Below are 21,878 nucleotides of genomic sequence, written 5' to 3' on the forward strand. Positions count from 1 at the left end.
TTATGTGAGAAAGCTCAATGTAGTCCATATGGAGAGACCACATGGAAAAGCCCTGACGTGACTTGAGAAAAAGATGCCCATCTAGTCTGCATCTGCTTCAGCTTCCGCCTGTTTCAGCTCCTGCCACCATCTGTGTACAACCACATAAGACCCTGAGCCAGAACTGCCCCACTTAGCCCTTCCCAAATTCCTAAGCCATAGAAACCACGAAAGAATAAAATGACTGTTTGAAAATACTTAGTTTTGTGTGATTTGTTACACAGCAATAATAACTAGAACAGTTTAGATAAAGCCCTGAACAACCTATCCTGTGACCTCCATCTACCTCTGCAGGCCAACTCTCAACATTTCCTACCTTAAACGCAATACCTGAGCTCCTTTCAGTGTCTCAAAGATGTCCTTTCTTGTCTTCACGTTTTCACACATTCGTTCTTGCTGCCTGAGATGCTCCTCTTCCCTCTCTACTCGGTTAATTCTTCTTCATTCAGGTGTCAACTTCCTTATGGAGAGCTTCCAAACCCCTAGGCTATTCAGGTTTCCTCCTGGGCTCCCTCTGCCTCACAAGTCACAACATTCATCATGACCCATTGTAATCTTGGACTGGGTTGCCCATCCTGTACACACACACACACACACACACACACACACACACACACACACACACGAGAGCTCCATAACGACAATGACCAGTGCTGGGAAAACAGCAATTCAGGCTTTTGTCGTTTCCTACCTAGATCAGTAAGAAAGGTATCTAACCGGTGTCTCTGCCTACGGACTTGCTCTTAGGTCCCACCCCAGCTGCCCTGCTCCCTCCTTCCAGTCCTGCAATGGCTCCTTATAGGCTTCAGGAGAAAATCTAAACCCTCTAGGAAGGTTTGGCCTCGTGCGCTAACCCCTTGCCTCCCCTTGTCCCCTCACATCCCACAATCTCCCATGCACAGCCCGCGCCCCACACTTCTTCTCACCTTTGCGCCTTTACATTGCCTTTCCCTGTGCCTAGAATTCCTTACGCCTTCTTCATTCAACAGACATTTACTGAGTACCTAGTGGACACCAGGTACTGTTCTAGGTGCCAGAGGCTCAGCAGTGAGCAAAACAAAGTCCTTACTTTCATGATGTTGATACTCTAGAGGCAAAGATAGATAATAAACAAGTAAAGAATTAATGTCAGGTGGTAAGAAGTCTATAGAGAAAAACCAAACCGGCTGGGAGACTGCGAGTGACCATTTTAGATGGGTTAGGTCTCCGGTAAGGCAATATTTGTGCAAAGACTTGAATGGAGTAAAGGAATAAGCTCTGAAGGCATCTGGGGAAAAAGCCTTCCCAGCAGAAAGAACAGTAAGTACAAAGCCCCTGAAGCGGGAGTGTGGCAGGCAAACTGGAAGAAAAGCAAGAAGGGGAGGCCTGGAGCTGCAGTGGAGAGAGTGAGGGTGAGAGGGATGAGATGTGTCAGAGCGTCCGATGGCGTCGGCTCTGTAGGCTGGGGTGAATGGGTTCTTCACCGCCCCCCTTGACTCCTCTCCATCCTTCAGCGTTGGGTACTAAGTGCGGACCTCACCTCCTGAATTAGCCGCACTCAAGCCCCTTCCAGCACTCACCGTATACAATGTTTCACTGACTATTTTTGCCCTTCTTCTCCACTAACCATGAGTTCCCTGCAAGAAGGGCTCTACCTTTCAGCCTCATACTTTAGAGGACCCACCGCGTTCAGTAAATTTTCCTCAAATAGTCAAAACTTTCTTCCTTTGTTCTGGCTCCATGCCCTGCAAGGAATTCCCTGATTACTAGATGGGTTCCCCAGTGACTATGGTACTAGGAAGGGGGTGTCTTGATAGCGAACACATGCCTTCTGCTCATTAGAAATCATACGTGTGGGACCTCTCTGGCGGTCCAATGGTTAAGACTCCGCACTTCCAACGCAGAGCGGGTACGGGATTGATCCCTGGTTGCGGAACTAAGATCCCACATGCAGAATGGCGCGGCCAAAAAATAAAAATAATTTTAAAAAAGAAATCGTATATGTATGCTCACCATGTCCATTAATAGACTGACATCAACATGTACCTCTTTTTCAGGTAAGTGTGACTCAGTTGGGGGAAAATGACCAACTCTGGGTCATGATGACCCTAGGAAGGCACAGCTCTTGGAAGGGCACATGAGCATCCCAGCAGAAGCCCCAGGTGACCCTCTACCTCATCACTCAGCCCACCTTCCCTATTTCAGAAGGCAAGCCCATCAACCCCCATCTGTCCAAGCCTGAATCCTTAGCATCATCTCTGAGAGCTCCGAAGCCCTCCACACCCAGAAGTCCTAGAAATCCCACCTTGTGACTATTTCTTTTCTTTTCTTTTCTTTTTGTGGGCCTCTCACTATTGTGGCCTCTCCCGTTGCGGAGCACAGGCTCCAGACGCGCAGGCTCAGCGGCCATGGCTCACGGGCCCAGCCGCTCCACGGCATGTGGGATCTTCCCGGACTGGGGCACGAACCCGTGTCCCCTGTATCGGCAGGCGGACTCTCAACCACTGCGCCACCAGGGAAGCCCATGACTATTTCTTTATCCATCCCTTCATCTCCCTTCCAAAGGCACCGCCCACAGTGCAGGCCGTCACTACCCTTCAGGTTGCAGCTCCCTAACCTGGTGCCCCTACCTTCTGTCTCTCACTTTTTTTCCAAAAACACTCTCCACAAAGCCAGAGTTCTTCTTCAAAGCAAATGGGATTTCATGTCTCCACTGAAAGTCAATAGCTTCTGCCTGCTCTCAAGATAAAGTCTAACCTGTTCTGGCACCATATACACCCCTGCGGAGCTGGCCCTGGGGCTACATTTCCAGTCTCTCCCTTCTCATTCCTCTCCTACCCACATTCCAGCCATACCAACTACCTGGAATTCTTGGACCGGTTGTGCGCCTTTTTGTACCCTGCACCTTCACACACAGTTCCCTCTGTGAGAAGTGTCTGAGGAGACGGCTATGTTTCTATTCAAAATTCAGTTCAGACATCACAGTCCCTGTACTGTCGTCCTAAGTGCTCCTCCCCACAAGAGGAAAGTCGTCTCGCTTGCTCTGAGGGGGCCTCTTTCCCGGCTGCTTGTAAGCCTCTTCCTCTCCCTACTTCTTGGTTTCCTCCTGAAGGGTTACGGTTAGATAAATGAGCTATTACTGCCTAGATCCTATCTGGACAGAATATCTCAGCATCCGACTTGTACTGGTTGCTCATTAAACAAGAGCTGAAGGAAGAAACTCATGAATCGTATGCCCCTAAATTCTTACTTACAATCTCGGTTGCCCTTCTGAACCTTCTTCCAGATCTCTATGTCCCTCTGAAGATTATTAGAGATAGAACAAAGTCCTATAAGCTACCGAGAGAGAGCAATTTTAATCATAATCATAATTAATACATTACACTTGAGTCATGATTTATGGTTTTCACTGAATCTCATGTCATGCTCACAGGAGTCTGGAAGTAACAGTCACTACACACAGTTATAGAGCCCAGCCTCAAACACAAGTCTGGTATGCTTTTCATTCTATCAGGCTTGTCTCAAATATATGCCATAAATCCAGCACGAAACTCTGTCTTTTATTAACTGGGGAGCTCTCTAGACTAATTGTAACTGTGGCTACTCTGCATGTATTCTTAGGAGGGTGCACATGTGTGTGTATGCGTACTTGGGTGCACAAGAGTTTGAGTACATCTCTATTCCCAAATTAGAAGCAGCAAATTAAAAAGACTGATGAAGGCAGGCCCAAGGCCAGAATCAAGGAACAATAGCTGTCAGAGACAACACACATCAAAATCATGAAAGAATAAAACCTGAGGCACTGAAGTCAGGCCAGCTGTCTGAGGCCACTGAGGAAGCAAACATTCATCCCCAGACCAGGGGCCTCAGTCATACACGCTTTGACATGTGCAGTGGTGACCCTGAGTCACTAGAAAAAAAAAAAAAAAAAAACGTCAAGTTATGAGGCCAAGCAGACATATCACTGGTTTTAAAGAGATTTCAACCAAGATGGCTAAAATAGAATTCTGGTGCTTAAAGGGATGCAGCCCTCTTGGAAATTTTACTTAAGTGGAATAATCCTTACTCTACACAAGATACGTAAGTATATGCCCACGTTTGAGGGGACCCCGAGACCAACAGATCCTAAAATTAGTTTCATCAGAAAGTCAGCCCACCAGCTCATCGGTAAATGATGCCAGAGAAACTACAGGTCGCATTTAAGACCTCAAGGGAAAACCCGCTTCCTGCAACCTAGGACAGTGCCTTTGTACCTCCCTGACCGTTGCCAGCATGACAAACAGCCCCACACACAGACATGAGTCTGAGCCCACACACGGGCACACGAAACACGGGAGGAGCCTACAGAGGACAGCCGGCTCTCTGCACGACAGTCAAAAGAGGGAGGCTGGAGAGGAAGCTGAGAGTCAAATGAGGCAGTGGAGAAACTGAAAGGAAAGAGCACATGAAGCTGATTGAGAGGGTTGATCCAGCAAGCAATTGTACCTGGTGCAAAATGCCTGTCCCCCACACAGCTGCCCCTGAAACTGACAGGACCGCTCAGCTTCTCCACAGCCGGGGGTGGGCGGGGTCTCCAAGGTCCCAGGGTCTCTCACGCTGCGAGGGCACTTTTCTAGAACAGAGGCAGCTGAGGCAAGGGGCTGCAGAGGATCAGCCTCTCAGCACCTCCAAAGTGGCTTTGCTGAACGTACAAATTTAAATAATATTTTATTTATGAGATGGGGAAAAAGGCAAGGTAGATTGAAATGACAGTTTTAAGAATCTAGGCCACAAAGAAGGTAAATTGGTGCAGCTACTATGGAAAACAGTATGGAGGTTCCTCAAAAAAACTAAAAACAGAGTTGCCATATCATCCAGCAATCCCACTCCTGGGCAGATATCTGGACAAAACTATAATTCAAAGAGACACATGAACCCCTATGTTCATAGCAGCACTATTTACAAGAGCCAAGACATGAAAACAACCTAAATGTCCATCGACAGATGAATGGATAAAGAAGACGTGGTACATAGATACGGTGGAATATTACTCAGCCATAAAAAAGAACAAAATCGTGCGTTTTGCAGCAACATGGATGGACCGAGAGATTATCATACTAAGTGAAGTCAGACAGAGAAAGACAAATACGATATGATATCACTTATATGTGGAATCTAAAATATGACACAGGGACTTCCCTGGTCGTCCAGTGGTAAAGAACCCACCTTGCAATGCAGGGGATGTGGGTTCGATCCCTGGTCAGGGAACTAAGATCCCACATGCTGCGGGGCAACTAAGCCCATGCACCACAACTACTGAGCTCGCGCACCTCAACTGGAGCCCATGTGTCACAAACTACACAGCCCACACACTCTGGACCCTGCGCACCACAACTACAGAGCTCGCGCACCCTGGAGCCTGCATGCCACAACTAGAGAGAAGCCCACACGCCGCAACGAAGAGCCCACGCACCGCAACAAAAGATCCCGCGTGCCTCAATGAAGATCCCACGTGCTGCAACTAAGACCCAATGCAGCCAAAATTTTTTTTAAATTGAAAATAAATAAATAAATAAAATACGACACAAATGACTTATCTATGAAACAGAAACAGACTCACAGACATAGAGAACAGACTTGTGGTTGCCAAGGGGGAGCGGGGAGGGGAGGGATGGATTGGGAGTTTGGGATTAGCAGACGCAAACTATTACATATACAATGGCTAAACAGCAAGGTCCTACTATATAGCACAGGGAACTATATTCAATATCCTGTGATAAATCATAATGGAAAAGAATATGAAAAAGAATCTATACATAAGTATAACTGAATCACTTTGCTGTACAACAGAAATTAACACAACATTGTAAATCAACTCAACTTCAATGAAATAAATTTTTTAAAAAAAGAATCTAGCCCACAGAAAAACTCATGCAAACGCAATAGGATATTCACTGGAGTGTTATCTGTAAGGCTGAAAAGCTGGAACCAACTGAAATGGCCATTAACAGAGGCCTAATTAGTTAAACATACAATACATCTTTAAAATTAACATGGAATAACATGAAGCATTGTTTTAAAGTAGATCTGTAAATCGAAAAGAGCATCACTGATAAATTCTGGGGAAAAAAACCAAACTGTAGAATTATATGTGTACTATGATCCCATTTTTGTAAAACAGAACAAAACTACATCACTTGAAAGAAGAAGAAAAATGTCAGCAAAGGTAGAGACTGCTAATGATGTTTACCATGGGAAGTTGGGAGAAAGGATTTTTTTTTTTTGGACACTCTGATGCTGTTTGAATTTTCACACTTAGCGTACATTAATTTAACAACAACAAAAAAGTGTCTGTCAGAGGCATTCCTTTCCATCTCCTTCTTACCGACTAAGCAGACTCACGTGCTGGCCTCTGCCCCACGCTCCACCCCACCCCTCCTGCCCAGCCCCACTTACAGATGCAGGCAGCAGCCAGCAGGCGGCCAGCAGCATAGGGGGCTAAGCAGTTCGGGAAGATGGGCTGCACCATGTAGTTGGCAAAGGTGATGGCAATGATGGCCTGGCTGGTGGGCTCGATGATGAGGAGGGAGGTCCAGAGTCGGATGAAGGCAAGGAGTCCTCCGAAGGCCTCGAGGATGTAGGCGTAGCTGGCCCCAGATTTCTTAATGGTGGTGCCCAATTCCGCATAACAAAGGGCCCCAAAGACGGAGAAGAGGCCCCCGACAGCCCAGATGACCAGGGAGAGACCAAAGGAGGCACTGTATATGAGCACGCCTTTGGGGGAGACAAAGATGCCCGAGCCAATCATGTTCCCCACAATCAGGCACACGCCGTTCAGCAGCGAGATCTCCTTCTTCAGTTTTACCTGCTCCGACCTGGGGCTGGCTTCATCGGCCAAAGGGGAGGCGTCCCTCTCATGCTGGGAGGCCACTTCATACTTAACGCCGTCGACCATGGTGGAGGAGGAGAAGAAAGCCTTCACCAGCTTTCTGGCATTGCCCTCTAAGGAAGAAAGGTGAAGATATATAGCAGGTTGGCAATTACAGAGAGCTCTCCTCCACAGGGGCCAGAGTGGGCAAGCCACCCATGCCCACCATTTCAGAGACCTCTCTCTCACGTCCCACCTCCCATGAACCTCTTCTCCATCTGGCTCACCAACTCGAGTCTTTAAAGGATGGCACTCATTCCCCAGAGAGAAAGCATGTTTCTCGTCATTAGACTAGCACTGCCCACCTGATTTACAAGATAGAAAACTACATCCCGGTTCTATCTGAGCTCACTGGAGACAGGAAGACGAACAATTTGGCAGTTCCCACGTGTAACCATAATGATTTGAGCCTGTGCTTTTCAGCCTTGCCCAAAAAAAAGTCTGTCTTCCCTCCAATTTCAGTCTCACCTGTCACCTGTGATGAGATGCAACCTTGGGAGCCAACCTTGGGAGCAGCTAGTCTGTGGGTTCTCCTCACAACACTGCCCTTTTCCCCCGGGGACCCTGGCTCTGGCAAAGGCTTCAGAGAGCTCTTGTCGGAAACTCACAACTATCCACCTGTTCAGGGAGTATCCTTAACAACCCTCAGCTGAACTCTTCAGCCCCAGCAAAGCCCAACCAGCCCAGCCCCACCCAGAAAGAAGACAGGCCTCCTCTTTTCCGTGCTTTTCCTTTCCCAAATACCATTCCCAGCCCCTAGTGTTGTAGGTCTCCGGCCATGAAATCCCTGCCTAGTTGCATCACTCAAAAAAAAGTATGGATGAGAGATCAGTGATCCAAATGTGCAGCCCAACCTAGAGATGACTGGAGGCAGCCGATGACCACTCCCCACCCGGCAGGTTGCTGCTGGAGAGACAGCACCAAAGCAGAGGCAAGGAAACAGCTGAAGCGGGGTAGCAAATGCTGGGCATCACGGAGCAGGAGGTGATGAGAGGAGGTCAGGCCAGGCTGGCCAAGCAAGTGGACAGATCCTAGGGCTAGAGGCACTCAGGAAAGGAAGCAATTGGACACTGCAGAGCAGCAAAGGGAGAGTGGGCAAGATGAGCGGGGCTGAGGCAGAGGGTGGGAAGCACACTCACTCCCTGGCCCTGGGTGGAAGCAGGTCCCCGAGGCAGCGGCCACAAAGAGACACAGCCTCTGGGAGCTGTGATCTGACCACTCCTGCTCTTCAGCCAGTAGTAAAAGGAAAGGCCGGGCAAATGCTTATGGATTTAAGTCATATCAAGAAGTCAAGAAGGGCAGAGGGACAGAGGGAGGGGGAGAGGGGTGTTAAGCAACTGTCTGGGTCCAAGGTTCACTGGCCCTTCCCGTCTGCAAGGGGCAGGCTAGGAGCTCTTGGCTCAGCACTTTCTGTGATAAGAACGCCCTCTCTCAGAAATCTCCTTTGTCAGCTCTGCTCCAGGACCAGGGGCCCAGAAGAAAGGATTGACGGTCAGCTGGGTGGGTGCAGCTTCTGCAGCCCTGGGGAAGCTGTCCCCAAGCAAATTAGCTGAGGACAGGGCTGCGGTTGAGAAAGAATGCACAGCCCTCTCTCACTCCAGGCCCCGGCTTAGCCCCACTTCTCTCTCACTCTGAACAAGAAAGGCAGGAAGGTTGCACATTGTGCCACAGAGGCTTGTTCACATGCAGATTAGAGGAAGTGTAAGTACAGTCCAACTCGTGATCGGGTGTCCTAAGAGAACTCTGCACACTTCCCCGCACAGAGTGAGAGGTGGCCGCCCGAAACTTGCGCCATGACCCCAAGGCTGATCCTCAAGCTGCTTCTGAGGAAACAAGGTCAAGAAATGAGACTGAAACCTCTGGCTGCATCCATGCCCAACTCACAGGCCCTTTCATCCTTAAGAAAACATACCAGGATCTATGGGCTAAGCATAAATTCCTATAAACACCTTCCCCAAATACAAGTTTACTCTAATTTCCTAAAACTATGGGTAAATAAGTTTTCACTGAGATATACTGGACAGGCCCAGAACAGACAGAGGAAGTTGAGCAATTTGGGGAAAGCATATATTCTGTTTTTAGAGTCTACTTAACTCCGGTATCCTGGGTCTCCTTTACCAACAGAAATACACCCTACTTATTCTGAAATCCAACTGTCTTTCTGTTCCTTCTCGTGCCCTTTCAAACCCCCTTTGGTTATTCAACTACCAGAGAACAAAGATCTAAAAAGCCCTGGGGTAAGGGGGGTGCATATCTTTACCCTACAACCTCACCTTCTAGTCCCTTAAACTTTTTTTTTTTCACCCAGGAGGGGGAACCCGATGTTAGCCTTCCCAGAGATCATATCTCCCAAGCCACTCTCACAAAAACTTCTGAAATCCATCCAGAAGACTGTCCTTTTCTCCCAGCTCCCCCTTAAACGTTCCTATAATAATAGTAACTGTCATTTATTGAGCACTTAACCAAGCCAGACATATTGCTAAACACCTACATGTCTTATCTCATTTAATCCCCCCAGCAGCCCCTTAAGGCAGACACTAAGTCACCTGCCAAGATGCCATAGCAAGGGAGGCAGGTAGGTTAGCCAACAAAGCCCAAGCTCTGTGCTCTCTCTCCAACCTCCCCACCCGCTCTGACCTGCCCAGTCTCTAGCCCTCCTCTAAGGCAAGAAAGCCCTTTAGATGGCTCTCTAATGAACTACCTGGGGGAGGATGTGATTAGATTAAAAGAAAGTCTCTGCTGTCCTTCAGTCTAAAGTCTAGGCTAGGGCGCAGTGGTTAAGAATCCGCCTGCCAGTGCAGGGGACAAAGGTTCGAGCCCTGGTCCGGGAAGACCCGCACGTGCCGTGGAGCAACTAAGCCCGTGCGCCACAACTACCGAGCCTGCGCTCTGGAGCCAGCGAGCCACAACTACTGAAGCCAACACACCGCAACGAAGAGTAGCCCTCGTTCACCGCAACTAGAGGAAGCTCGCGCGCAGCAATGAAGACCCAACACAGCCAAAAATAAGTAATAAATAAAATAAATAAATTTAAAATAAAATAAAGTCTAGGCTAAAGGCTCCAACAAAGCCCATCCATCTCCTTCCTGGCTGCTCCTCCCCTTTCTCATCCCTTTGCAGGAACGAGAAACGATTACAAGTCCTCTTGGCAGTGCTGCTATATTGCTAGGGTGCCCACTTCTAAAGCAAACAAAAACACACGGAAACACATCATCACGCTAGGCCTTTTAAGATCAAATTCCCTGGCACCAAGGGTGAGCATGTGTCCTAATGGGGCATAGGGAAAAGGAGTGAAGGGGGGACAAATGAAGGGGAAACTGTAAGGTTAAGTGGGGAGAGACGTGTGCAGGGTTTATTTTCTGGCTGGTGGTATCTGAAAGGTGAAATCCTCATCATGGAATCTTGAGACAAAAACCCACTGGGGAGAAACCCACACTCCAGCAAACAGCACACCCTAGTGGTCTCACCAGGAAGTGCTTATCTATATGAATGGAATCCCTTTCCTAGCCTACTCTTCAGTAGACCCACTCAAACTGGACGGAGGAGGCTGACTTCAGAGAAAAGATGCCCCCTCTTTTCTCAACCACTGCCCAGCACCAGCTCCGTGGGCAGGAAGGTACCATCCTTGGCGGCTCGCATTCCTTCCTGAGACCCCAGCTCTCAGGGTCATGCCTCCACCGAATTCAGGCAGCCTGGAACCAGCAGGACCTGTCCTGAAGTGCTCTCCCACCCCAGGCTTTACAAGAGAAACTTGCAGAGCCTGGAATCCCAGGAGATAACAGAGTTCCAGATACGCAGCACCCCGTCTCCTTCCTGTCTGAAGTGCATACCTCTCTGAGGACCTAGTGGAGATTACTGGACAACACACTCATCCTACAGGAGAAGTTTCAGATTCAGGGGTTCAGGGAACACAGGGAGCAGGGCCCCAGCAGGCAGGGAAGCCCCGCACCCTGACCCCACCTGTGAATACGGCAAAACCAAAACACGCTTCCTCCAGGGACCAGCATACCGTTCAGCGTCTTGGTTCCTCAGTCAAGCTCAGGGAGCTAAGGTGAAAAGACACTTTCTCCCCCAGACACCCGCGTCCTGCCTTCCTAGCCCCCACTGGGCTGTGCTGCCTCCCCGAATATCAGGAACAGAAAACAGACACACTCTGCTCCAGATGGATTCCCCCATCTCCCCAAGCTGGGAGCTCAGTTACTCCCTCCCCCATTCTCCATTTGTTTTTCTATATTCCACTGTAGCTATGACAGTCCCTTTAAAAAAAATTTTTTTAAAAAGTGCAGCAAGAAAGAAAGTGTTTACTTCTGAGGCCAGGGCCTCCACGAATGCAGCGCTGAAGTCTCTGGGCAGAGGGCTCTGCATGGGGAGGGCTGGGGCTGGGAAAATAAGAGGCTCACGGGTCTCCGGTTCAGCCAATTCTCAGGACTCACTCCATCCTCCTCTGACACTTCCCCTCTCGCCTATCGTCTCTCCTCTCCCATCTCTTACCTGTCCTGAGATCTTCGGGCAGGTGCGAGGAGGAGGAGGTGCCAGCACTCGGGAGGAGGGGCAGGTGCCGGGAAAGGGAACCCGGGGTAAGGCTCGAGCTCCAGCAGCTGTTGACTCTGAAGAGCAGAAAAGGCAGAGTGTGACTCCGGGGACCGATCTGGAAAACAGGAAAACACATGTGTGACTCTGGCCGGCAGCAGGGAGGGGCCAGGGAACGGGTTGGAGCTGGGACCGCCTGTTCAGACCCAGAGGACCTCAATGCCTGCCCGCCTCCAGGCACCTTCTCCACTCGGAGCCTCAGCTCCTCCTCCCCTCTACCTCAGCCCCTGAACTTCCTGCTTGTCCTGCATTTACTGAGGTCTTGAGTTTTCCCAGTGACCTAGGACCTAGGTGCTCTCCTGATGCCCTTTACAACTCCCCTCCCCGCTCATTCCATTCCCTACTCATCTCCCACTCACATACTATCCTTGGCCCTGTGGAGGGCATAGGATCCATGGTTAGGGCGTTGGAACTCTGTGGTCCCATCTCAAGAGCCTCAGTGCCATTTCAGCCCCTATGTAAGCCATGCATACCAAGGAAGGCCAGTTGTGGGGTTATAGCCACGCACACACCCAAACACTAAGCAAGCCCGCTCACATATCAGGTCCCCAGGTGGTTCACGTGATGCGAGTGTTGCCAGGTAAGAGCCACCCAAGTGGACCAGAGCAAGCCCTGGCACCCTGGGCAAGCCAGTGAGTTGGCACCCCCTCAAACCAGCATTATTTAAATATCTGTTGAATGTTTATGTAGCAGAAGTGGGGGAATACCGATTTTCTCGGAATAAAAACTGGAAGCCTCATTCTTTCTCTTCAAAATTAGAGCTTAATGCATGAATTCATTACATGCAGTTTTCTGAAGCAGACAGTTTCTTGGTAGGCATATCAAACCATTCTGAATGTAGACAATGGCATAAATCTCAGGGAGTGGCACTTCACAGCGCATAGCACATTTTCAGAATTCCAGCTGTGATCACTGCCTCTAGGCAACTATCAGCTGTGATCTAACCCTGCAACTTGTACCTGTACCTGCGTGTTGCAGAATTATTCTAGAGACAGGTGGTCTAGGTGAGCAGTCCTCAAGGATTCTGTCAGTGGAGGGGAGCCAAGTTACAGTTCACCAAGAGACAGAAGTCCGAGCTCATTGGCTCCAAACGTCTGAATTACCCTAAGGATAACTTAGTGCCCTTTTAGACCCAGGCTGCTTGCCCAGCTGGCCTGCCCCTTAATCCCACTCTGGGCTCAAATCCAAGTTGTAAATGAGGGAAGTTCCTAGGAAGACAGCCCTAAAGCTGCCCCTTTTGGCACTGGCCCCTGTTCCCTCTCCCTCACTCCAGCCACACTGGTCTCCTTCCTGTTGCCACACAAGCATGCTCCCTGCCACCTCAGGGCTTCTGCAATGGCTGTTCCTTCTGCCTGGAACATTCTCCATGTTATTGTTCATTCCCTCACTCACTCCATTCAGGTCTGTACTTAAACACCACTCTATCAGAGACCTTCCCTGAGGAGTCTCGGAAGGAGTAACTTCTTCCCTTTGCCAATCTCCATCCGCTTCACCGGCCGGACTTTTCTTCAAAGGCACCCACTATCACCTGGAGTTTGTTTGTTTGCTGTCACCTCCCCCACTAGCATGCAGCACCACCAGAGCTTTACTCGCTGGTATCCCTAGCGCAGGGCCCGTGCAGACAAACGAATGTTTGCTGGAAGCATAAATGAATGAACAATGCCCTTCCTCCTAGACTGATTTCCCAGTTGGGCTCCGGGAATGTCCTGAACTTGCCCTTCAGGCCCACCTATGCTGCAGCTGCTCTGGCTCCTAATCGACGAGTTTTGAGGGGGGAGGGTATTTATTCTTTTTGATTATAATGGGTCGAAGGAAAGGAAAAGAGTATAGTTTTCACAGTTTTACTTGGCGGTCTAGAATGATTTGAATGGGACTTTCCGCTTCCTCAGTGGTAAAACAAAAACAAAAAGCCCCTCATCTAACGCGCCTTCCCCGGCTTGGAAGCTCCCGGCTGCTCTGCCCCACACCCAGGCTCAGGTGGCCGGTCTGGGTGCGGCGAGCGCAAGGTGCGACGTCCGCGAAGCAGTGAAAGGGCAGAGGGGACAAAGGCAGAGGGAGGCAAGAGCTCAGGCTCAACCAAATGTATGCGGGTTCGAGGAAAGTGGAATTGCACGCCCTTCAGCGGGAACTCTCCCCAGACCCGCCCCCGCTGCGCTCCTCGCCCCGCCCCATCCCCCTTCCGCCCCCGCCCCGTCCGCGCGCGGAGCTCACCTTTGCCCGTTTCTCCCGCCCTGCCCCCCCTCCCAGCCTAGCTCTCCTCGGCCCTGCCCCCTGACGTCGTCCCCGCCGTTTCCCGTTACTTCCCTCTTTCTCTCGGCCCCCGGTTCCGTGTGTGCGGCCCGAAGATCTCTCCTTCGCACCTCGACCCAGCCACCGCCCGCCCCCAAAGGCCCTCTGGGAGGCTCGGTCGCCTCCGAAGTCCAGGTCTGGCTGCGGCGGCCGAGGCGGGCTCTGCCCTGGGGCACCAGGACCCCACCTCACCCGGACTCCTTCGTTCCCTCCACCTGGCCAAGCAGTCCCCGCCCCCCCCCCACGGGCTCCAGGAAGCGCTAGAAGAGAGAGCTTGTGGTCGGTGTAGGCGAAGATCGCAAAGGTCCGAGAACCGAGAGGCCCCGCAAGCCGCTCCCCTGCCCTGTCCTGGCTCAGGCACAGCTGCGCTGCCCCTGAGAAATGAAAATGACTGCGGATACCCTTAGACGCGTCCTCCGCCCCAGGAACGCTCAGCTTCCTCTTCCCCCCCTCCCAATCCAGCTCGAGCTGGCGGGCCCGACGGGGGTCTGGGCAAGGGCCCCGAACCCAGGCAATCCCGCCTCCAGCCCCGAGACGCTCACGGCTGAAACTCGGGAGGGACTGTGGATCGACAAGCCCCGTGGGGGAGGGGAGGGAGCGGCGTCCGCTTGGAGCTAGGGGAGGGGTCTCCCGGAAGGGCGACTCAACTCTCCGCCCCCTCGGGGAAGCTGTTGCGTCAGCTTCAAGATCCCAAATTAAAGAAAGTGGTCTCCACCGGGCCGGGAAGGTGTCGGGCCGTAGGGCCGCCGCCAGGAGGCAGCACTTAACCAAAAATGTCCGGGCTGAGGGTGTCCGGGAGGCTGGAGTCCCCACCGCACCTTTCATCTGAAGGATCTTAGTGGCAGAGTGGACCAATAAAAGAGGAAGTTGCTGGACTAATTCAAGGAAAGGGATGTGAAAATGTTTCACCACGTATTAAACCTAAAAGATGACTTGTAAATAATACAATTTCCTTTAGTAGACTTTATGGACAGTCCAGCTTTGGCATCTTTTAAAGCCACTCTGCAGAGATTCATAGAGAACCACCCACCTTCAAGACCAGTCTGGTGGAAAGGCACACAGCTTAAGAGACTTCCCAGCTACCAGGCGAGAAAAAAAGAGCGTAGCCCGAGGTCATAATTTACCCATCCTGAAGCTGGGTCATTTAACACAGAATTTAGCCTGTACTGATTGAGCAGAGATTTGACAGCCATGGGAAAAGAAAAGGAATATGTTACAATAAATTATGTAAGTAATAAGGAAATAATATGCAAAGCAATGTATTGTGTGAGTGGGTGGTTTATAGCTGTCAGTTCCCACAGTTCTTGCATGGAGTGACAGTGATTTTGATCTTTTTTGAGCGGTCCTAAGGAGGAAGCCAATGAAGGAACAGGAAATAAGACACTTCCCAAATAGTTCGCTCTTCTTCAACCTCAGCATTTAGTCACGGTATGCAAAAAGGGGACGAGGTTGCAAAATGAGGTGGAATTAGCTACCCAGAGTCACCTTCACTTAATGTTCTTTCTCCAACATCATCATTATTCATCACAACAGTTTAAAAAGCACCAACGTGCCCAGTGCACTTGTACAAAAATTACTGTATACAGACCTGACAGAAGGATATTTGAATAAACATGTTGGATGAAAACATGAATGGACAACAATGTGTTAAAGCCAAATGCAGGCTGTGATGCCCTGGAGAGGCAAAGGAGTTTAAGTAACAGAGGAAAGACATGAAGCTCAGATTCCGGATGCTTCCCACCATTGTTAACTCTAGCCTTTGCCAGATGAAGCCCAGAGGCTGAAAGACATTCAGTTAGGGGATGATGAAACCGCTTTCCTGTGGTTTAGAGTCGATGAAGTCATTGAAGAGCGCTGTCCTAGTGCCAGACCCACTCCCCTGCAACAGTGTTCCATGAGGTCCCTGAGAATGCTGATGATGTTAGCTGTCAGCACTAGAGTTCTCTTTCTCTCTCCCTCTCAAAATCCTAACCCATATTTCCAACCCATGGATTTCCAATCCATGGATTGTCCCCCCTGCCACATCACTCTAACCACATCAAAGGCTGAACTCATCTTCCTTCCAAAGACCTTTCCCCTCCCAGTTTTCCCAGTTTTACAGATCAAGATTCCCATTTGCCCCAAAGTCCTCCAGCTCTGGCTCCTTGACTCCCACGGCTATTAAATTAGTGCATGTGTTCAGTTCTGCATGTGGAGTTAATATTGTCCACATTATTTGTTCCCCTTAATGCATGTGGCCTTTTTCATGATTTTGCACCCATAGTGTGTGAGCTACTAAAAGATAGAGGAGTGTTGCTGGTTCAACTCCTTTATATAGTGTTGATAGTAGTGCCAGCCTTTCATCTTTCCTACGAATCTTGAATGTTGACACCGACGTTATTTTTCCAGCCCTTGGCTCCTACTACGTGATTCTCCAACTGTAAATTATGTAATGGGATTGCAGTGCTGTCTGCCTCAGCTGTCTATCTCAGAACCAGCCAAAGGCACATGGAGTCTAGCCTGGGAAAGGTGTTACTCAGTCATTATTGCAACTGTAAAACAATAAATCCACAGCCACATTTTGGTTCAATTTCCTGATCTCTGAAAATTACAAGCTGTCTCTACAGTGATTGCTTCCTGGTCTGTCTTATCTATTTTACGGGTTTATTATGAAAATTTATAAAGAAGTGTTTTGTATCATTTATACAGAAGTGTTTTGATAACTGAAAATTAAGTGTACACATGTAAAATGGTAATGGTACTCTATTGTCTTACTTCCCTTGCTTAGTTTTTTGGGTCCATCCGTTGGCTTACAGCCAAGGTTCTTTTATTCCCATCCCTTCTTCTAGTTCAGCCCTCCCCTATACCATTCTTATTGTTATCAAAACAGCTGCTTTTACTTCTTAAACCAGGACCCACCCTTCCCCTCTTTCAAAGCACAGTTCAGAGCCACCTCCTGTGGAAAAACTTCCCAGTCCTGCAGAAGGAAACGATAAACTTCCAGATAGGCCATTACACCACTCCCTCAGGTTCCCCCAGTCAGCATGTGTTTAAGTGTCTATAGCCTAGCACAAGAGTAATGGCCACTTTTGTAGGAGCTTCACCATTTATAAAGCACTTTCACTTACCTTATCGTTCTTAAAATGTTTTCATAAATGTGATATATTTTAAGCTTTTTCTTCAATGAAGAAATTAGGGATAAATGACTTCCCCAAGGGCAAGTAAGGCATACCTTGGAGCTAACCACCACAATAAAGCAAATATCACAATAAAGTGAGTCACAGGAATTTTTTAGTTTCCCAGTACATGTAAAATTATGTTTACACTATATTATAGTCTATTAAAAGTGTGCAATAGCATTATGTCTAAAAACAAAAGTACATACCTTATTCGAAAAATATCTTATTGCTAAAAAAATGCCAAAACAATTACAATAGCAACATCGAAGATCACAGATCACCATAACAAATAATAATGCCAAAGCTTGAAATATTTCAAGCATTACCAAAATGTGACACAAAGGCACAAAGAGAACAAATGCTGTTTGAAAATCTGGCACTGATAGACTTGCTCTATGCAAGATTGCCACAAACCTTTAATTTGTAAAAAATGCAATACCTGCAAAGCACAATAAAAGTATGTCTGTGAGTGATAAAAGAAAGAGGGAAGAAGCCACGGATCTGGGTTTGCCACTTACTACTACCTACCTCACAAGGTTTTTGCGAGGATTATATTATACAGTGTGTGGTGGTAGCTCTTATAAAAATGGAATCAGATGTTAGCTCCAATACCTCTTCCTCAAGAAAGCCTTATTAGATAGTCTACTCCAGATCGTTCCCATCATATGCTCACAAGCAGCACCTACTTCCCTTCCCAGCATTCATCTCAGCTGTAATATTACAGTAATGTGTATGATTATTTATCTTCATCTCTCTCTAGACTAGGAGCTCTATCTGAATAGGGACGTCTGCTCTGCTCTCCACACCGAATACAGTGCTTATCACATACAAGTTCTTCAATTTCGTTTGATAAATGAGAACTGAAACCCACATTTTCTGATTCACTCTAAATTTGACTCTTAGGCTGGAGGAAATATGTTACAGTGATGCCAGAAGACAGAATGCGGTCACGTAGATGTTACTCAACTGATATAAAAGAATAAATTTCAAAGGACTAGAGACCGCTGCTGGGCAATGGGGGGGGGTGGGGGGAAACAGTTTGGAACGGTTTAGTCTGGGCGCAGGCGACTTGCGCACGGTTGTAACCACCACTGAGAATGCATACGCTGAACGACCGTTCTCACCCAAAAATCCCTGGAAGCAGTTTTGTCCCTCTTTTCCGTACGATGAGCCAAGATGGCGCGGCCCTTGATTGAAAACCAGATTCAAGATGGCGACTCCCGGCTTCCCGCGCGGCGTCGGGGCGTGGCCAGGAGGGCACGCCCACTTCCGGTTCGGCTCTTCAGCATGGTTGCTTTGCGTTTACTGCTGTCTAGTAAGCGGGTGTAGGGTCCGGGAGCTCAGGGGTTCGTGGAGGCAGGCCCGGGACGCCTAGGCTGGCTGCACGGCCTCTTTCCCAACTCTGCCGTTTTCCCAGCAGGTGTCCGGAGGCTGCACTGCGGCGCCGCGGCTCGGGCGGGCAGTCAGTGGCGACTCCAGTGAGTGCCGGTCTGGGGGGAACTGAGGGGCCAGAAGCTGGGCTGAGTACTCACGGAATTGTTTTTCTCCACCCAGGCAGGGCCTTGCCGCCAACCCCTCCGACTACGGGCCCCTTACGGAGCTCCCAGACTGGTCTTACGCGGGTGAGCGCTGATCTGACAGTTAACTCTACTTCGGAGATTTTCACCCAGAGGGAACGCCCGTGGTCGGAGGGGAGTTGGGGGGAGTGTCAAGGTGCGGGTTGTGTCTGAGCGGACAACGTATTGAACTTTGTATTTGGAGTTGGGGGGAAGAAATCCTATTGTTTATTTTATAAATTAAACTACGCCTATGGAAAGTAAAGCTAGACAGGATCTTCTTGGCTTGTGGGGATAAGCAGAAGCTAACTCTGATGTGGGGCATCCCGCGGGAGGGACAAGACTTTATGTGTCTAAGAGGGACGTGGTTTTTTTAAAGTTACGAGGAACCGCCCTTCTGTGTGGTGAGTACATTGTTGAGAATTTGTTACCAAGTGCAGGTAGAGCTCTTTGAGAGGCTGCCTAAATGAGCGTCTCAGAGAGAGGCTTAGAAAGAGTGAGGACAGAGGATGACGGGCTCTCTTCAGAAAAGTTTCTTCCTTTACCTTAAAACAAAACAAAACAAGACGCCCTAGAAAGGAAGAACCTTAGAAAAGTTGAAGCCACTGCGCACTGCCTTGGGACTCCAGTTCACAGGTGGTAAAATTGAGGCCTACAGAAGTAAATTGCTCAGGAGCACAGAGCTAGATAGTAGCAAAGCCAGGACTAGAACTGGGCAGAGGCCAGGCCCCCTTCAACAGCACAGAAACCTGAGTATTGGATTCTACAGGAGTATGAACCTTCTTAATCAGATATTTGGTGGCTGAGGAGGATGGTGAAGATTTTTTTCCTACTTGTTATTTACTGTAGGATGCCTAGGAGCTCCTGGAAGTAGTATGGAATATTGGGAAGACTCTGGAATTGAATTTTTTTTTAATTTATTATATTTTTACTTATTTATTTTTGGCTGCGTTGGGTCTTCACTGCTCCACGCGGGCTTTCTTTAGTTACTGCGAGCAGGGGCTACTCTTCGTTACGGTGCACGGGCTTCTCGTCGTGGTGGCTTCTCTTGTTGGGAGCACGGGCTCTAGGCGCGTGGGCTTCAGTAGTTGTGGCACACGTGCTCAGTAGTTGTGGCTCACAGGCTCTAGAGCGCAGGCTCAGTAGTTGTTGCGCACGGGCTTAGTCGCTCCGTGGCATGTGGGATCTTCCCGGACCAGGGATTGGTCCCCCGTCCCCTGCATTGGCAGGTGGATTCTTAACCACTGTGCCACTAGAGAAGCCCATGGAATTGATTCTTAATCCAGGCTACTCTACTTGCTATCTTTGTGGTTAGCAAGTTACTTAATGGTATCTCTCAGTTTCCACAAATGTAAAAGAAGAATACCTATCTCAGATGGTTCTTGGAAGGATAAAATGAAACAACCAGTATAAAGCACCTGATATACACAGTATTGGTTCTCTTTCCTGATGAATATTATCTCTTATTTGTCTTGCCTTCAAACTTTTGGACAGAGTTTTCACTGTTTCTTTCTTTCTTTGTAGAAAGTAAGTATCCTTTTAATCTCTGTTATAAACTACTTGAGATCAGATACTGCATTTTTTCAGCAAGTCAGCAGACGTAAGATTTTTATTATGGGCCTACACTATACTACAGTGAAAGTAAGGGATACAGTCCCTAATCCCAAGCAACTTAAAAGTCTAGCTGGAAAAACAAAGCATGGACATTTTTAAAATTAAGTAATAATATTTCAGTGCTCTGCCCCTTTCCAGAAGGAGTTGAGGTGGCTAAATAAGGCTAAAAACAATCAGTAGTACAATAAATGTCCCCAAACAGAGAGATGAATATTAAATGATGGAGATGCATTTCTTTCAGAAGAGAGAGCTGACAGAGTTGAAGAGGTTAGAGAAGGATTTCTGGGACAAGTACAGCTTGAGGTGGGCCTAAGAATGAGAATTTGGCTGGAAGGAAAGGAAGAGAGGGTGTTTCATTATAGAGTGAGAGGGAACTCAGCAAGGACTCACTGGTAAGTAGAACAGTAATCAGATTGCTTGAGTGGAGGATTTCTGAAGATAAAACAGGAGATTCAGCATTGCAAAGGACCTCAAATTCTAGGCTAATGAGGGAGGGGTAAGTAAAATAGAGTAGGAACATGCCTAGGAGCTTATTCTTGGTGGTTCTGGCATACCTCACCATTGAGGGAAGTGTTCTAGGGGAATTAAGCTACAGTGGGTGTGAAATGGAAAAGAGGAGCTCAAGATTTGTTCTTCCCTCCTTCCTATCACAGCCGCTTTCCCAGGGTCCTGCAGGCCATCTCTAACACTCGCCTTTTCTCTCACTTCTATCTGCAGATGGCCGCCCTGCTCCTCCAATGAAAGGCCAGCTTCGAAGAAAAGCCCAAAGGGAAAAGTTTGCAGTGAGTGGCCAGAGCCCACACAGAGCAAACTGTGTGTAATCAGGGAGAGATTTTAAATTGTAATTTGTCTTTAGTTGGACCTAAGCTAACACGTACCCCTCACTCCGAGGTTTTATCTGCCAAAGGTTTTAACAGTACCGGGAGAAGGGAGGGTAGAGTGGGTCACTCCTAGGGCAGGAACCAATAGCAGACACCCATTTTGCTGCCTTCCTCCTGATTCCCAGCCCAGGACCTGGTTCCACCCCTTCCCCAGTCAGGGGTGTCATTTTCCAGCTGAAACCTCTGACTTTGATCTGTGAATGAAAGGATATATGGTGCAGAGCTCAAGCCCCTGATGTTATCCACACTGTTTTCCTGTCTGTTTCAGAGACGAGTTGTACTGCTGTCACAGGAAATGGATGCTGGATTACAGGCATGGCAGCTCAGGCAGCAAGAGAAGTTGCAGGAAGAAGAAAGAAAGAAGCAGAATGCTCTTAAACCCAAAGGGGCTCTACTGCAGAACCCACGACCAAGTCAATAAAAAGCAACTCCTGTCTCCCCCGGCCTGGCTCTGGCTTTCTTTTCTATCACCTAGATGTGTCATCCCAGCCAGAAGAAAGTCTTTATGTTCCCCATCTGTCTTCAGGGCAAAAGAGGATGGACACCAGGAAGAACAGGCTGTAAGATCACTGCCTGGAAGTGTTGGCACAGTGCCCTCACCACAGCTCCATTCCGGTTCAGCAGAATCTTGCTCGGGGGTATTGACCCCCTCTTTTGCAGGCCATAGGACTGGCCCAACTTTGCTGCTCTGCAAACATGAAAAAGAGGGCAACAGTTTCCCTGGCTTTAGCCACACACTAAAGCTTTTAACAGCCCATACAGAGTTCAGGCCTCATGCAGTTACGCATTAATAAATGTTTTGATGAAAAAGGCTTTCCAGCTGAGATCCACTTTTTGGCAAGCAACTGGTATCAGTTTTTGTAAA

The 21,878-nt window shown here is 48.7% G+C and overlaps 2 protein-coding genes across 10 annotated transcripts in view; one reads left to right on the forward strand and one right to left on the reverse strand.

The window, feature by feature from the left end:
- The window catches only part of SLC7A7 (solute carrier family 7 member 7), a 50,516-nt gene that overhangs the window by 21,920 nt on the left and 6,718 nt on the right, over window positions 1–21,878 (reverse strand). For 2 of the 8 annotated variants that reach the window (XM_029237396.1, XM_029237397.1), the window contains exons 2-3: window positions 11,417–11,573; window positions 6,454–6,999 (exon numbers count right to left, since the gene is read on the reverse strand). In XM_029237396.1, the coding sequence (XP_029093229.1) occupies window positions 6,454–6,999; window positions 11,417–11,573 (703 nt within the window). The other 6 variants (XM_029237400.1, XM_029237399.1, XM_029237398.1 and 3 more) reach the window with 6 other exon arrangements.
- On the forward strand, window positions 18,124–21,828 carry MRPL52 (mitochondrial ribosomal protein L52). 2 transcript variants are annotated; one of them, XM_029237409.1, is made up of 5 exons: window positions 18,124–18,277; window positions 18,383–18,440; window positions 18,517–18,584; window positions 20,850–20,914; window positions 21,282–21,453. In XM_029237409.1, the coding sequence occupies exons 1-5, from the start codon at window positions 18,139–18,141 to the stop codon at window positions 21,432–21,434; spliced, it is 483 nt and encodes a 160-aa protein (XP_029093242.1). In that variant the 5' UTR covers window positions 18,124–18,138; the 3' UTR covers window positions 21,435–21,453. The 2 variants fall into 2 exon arrangements, with proteins under 2 accessions (XP_029093242.1, XP_029093243.1); XM_029237410.1 differs by having other exon boundaries at window positions 18,236–18,277; window positions 18,380–18,440; window positions 21,282–21,828.

The sequence above is a fragment of the Monodon monoceros genome, unplaced genomic scaffold, assembly GCF_005190385.1.
Source record: "Monodon monoceros isolate NGI ecotype Baffin Bay Population unplaced genomic scaffold, NGI_Narwhal_1 Super_Scaffold_21, whole genome shotgun sequence".
Lineage (NCBI taxonomy): Eukaryota > Metazoa > Chordata > Mammalia > Artiodactyla > Monodontidae > Monodon > Monodon monoceros.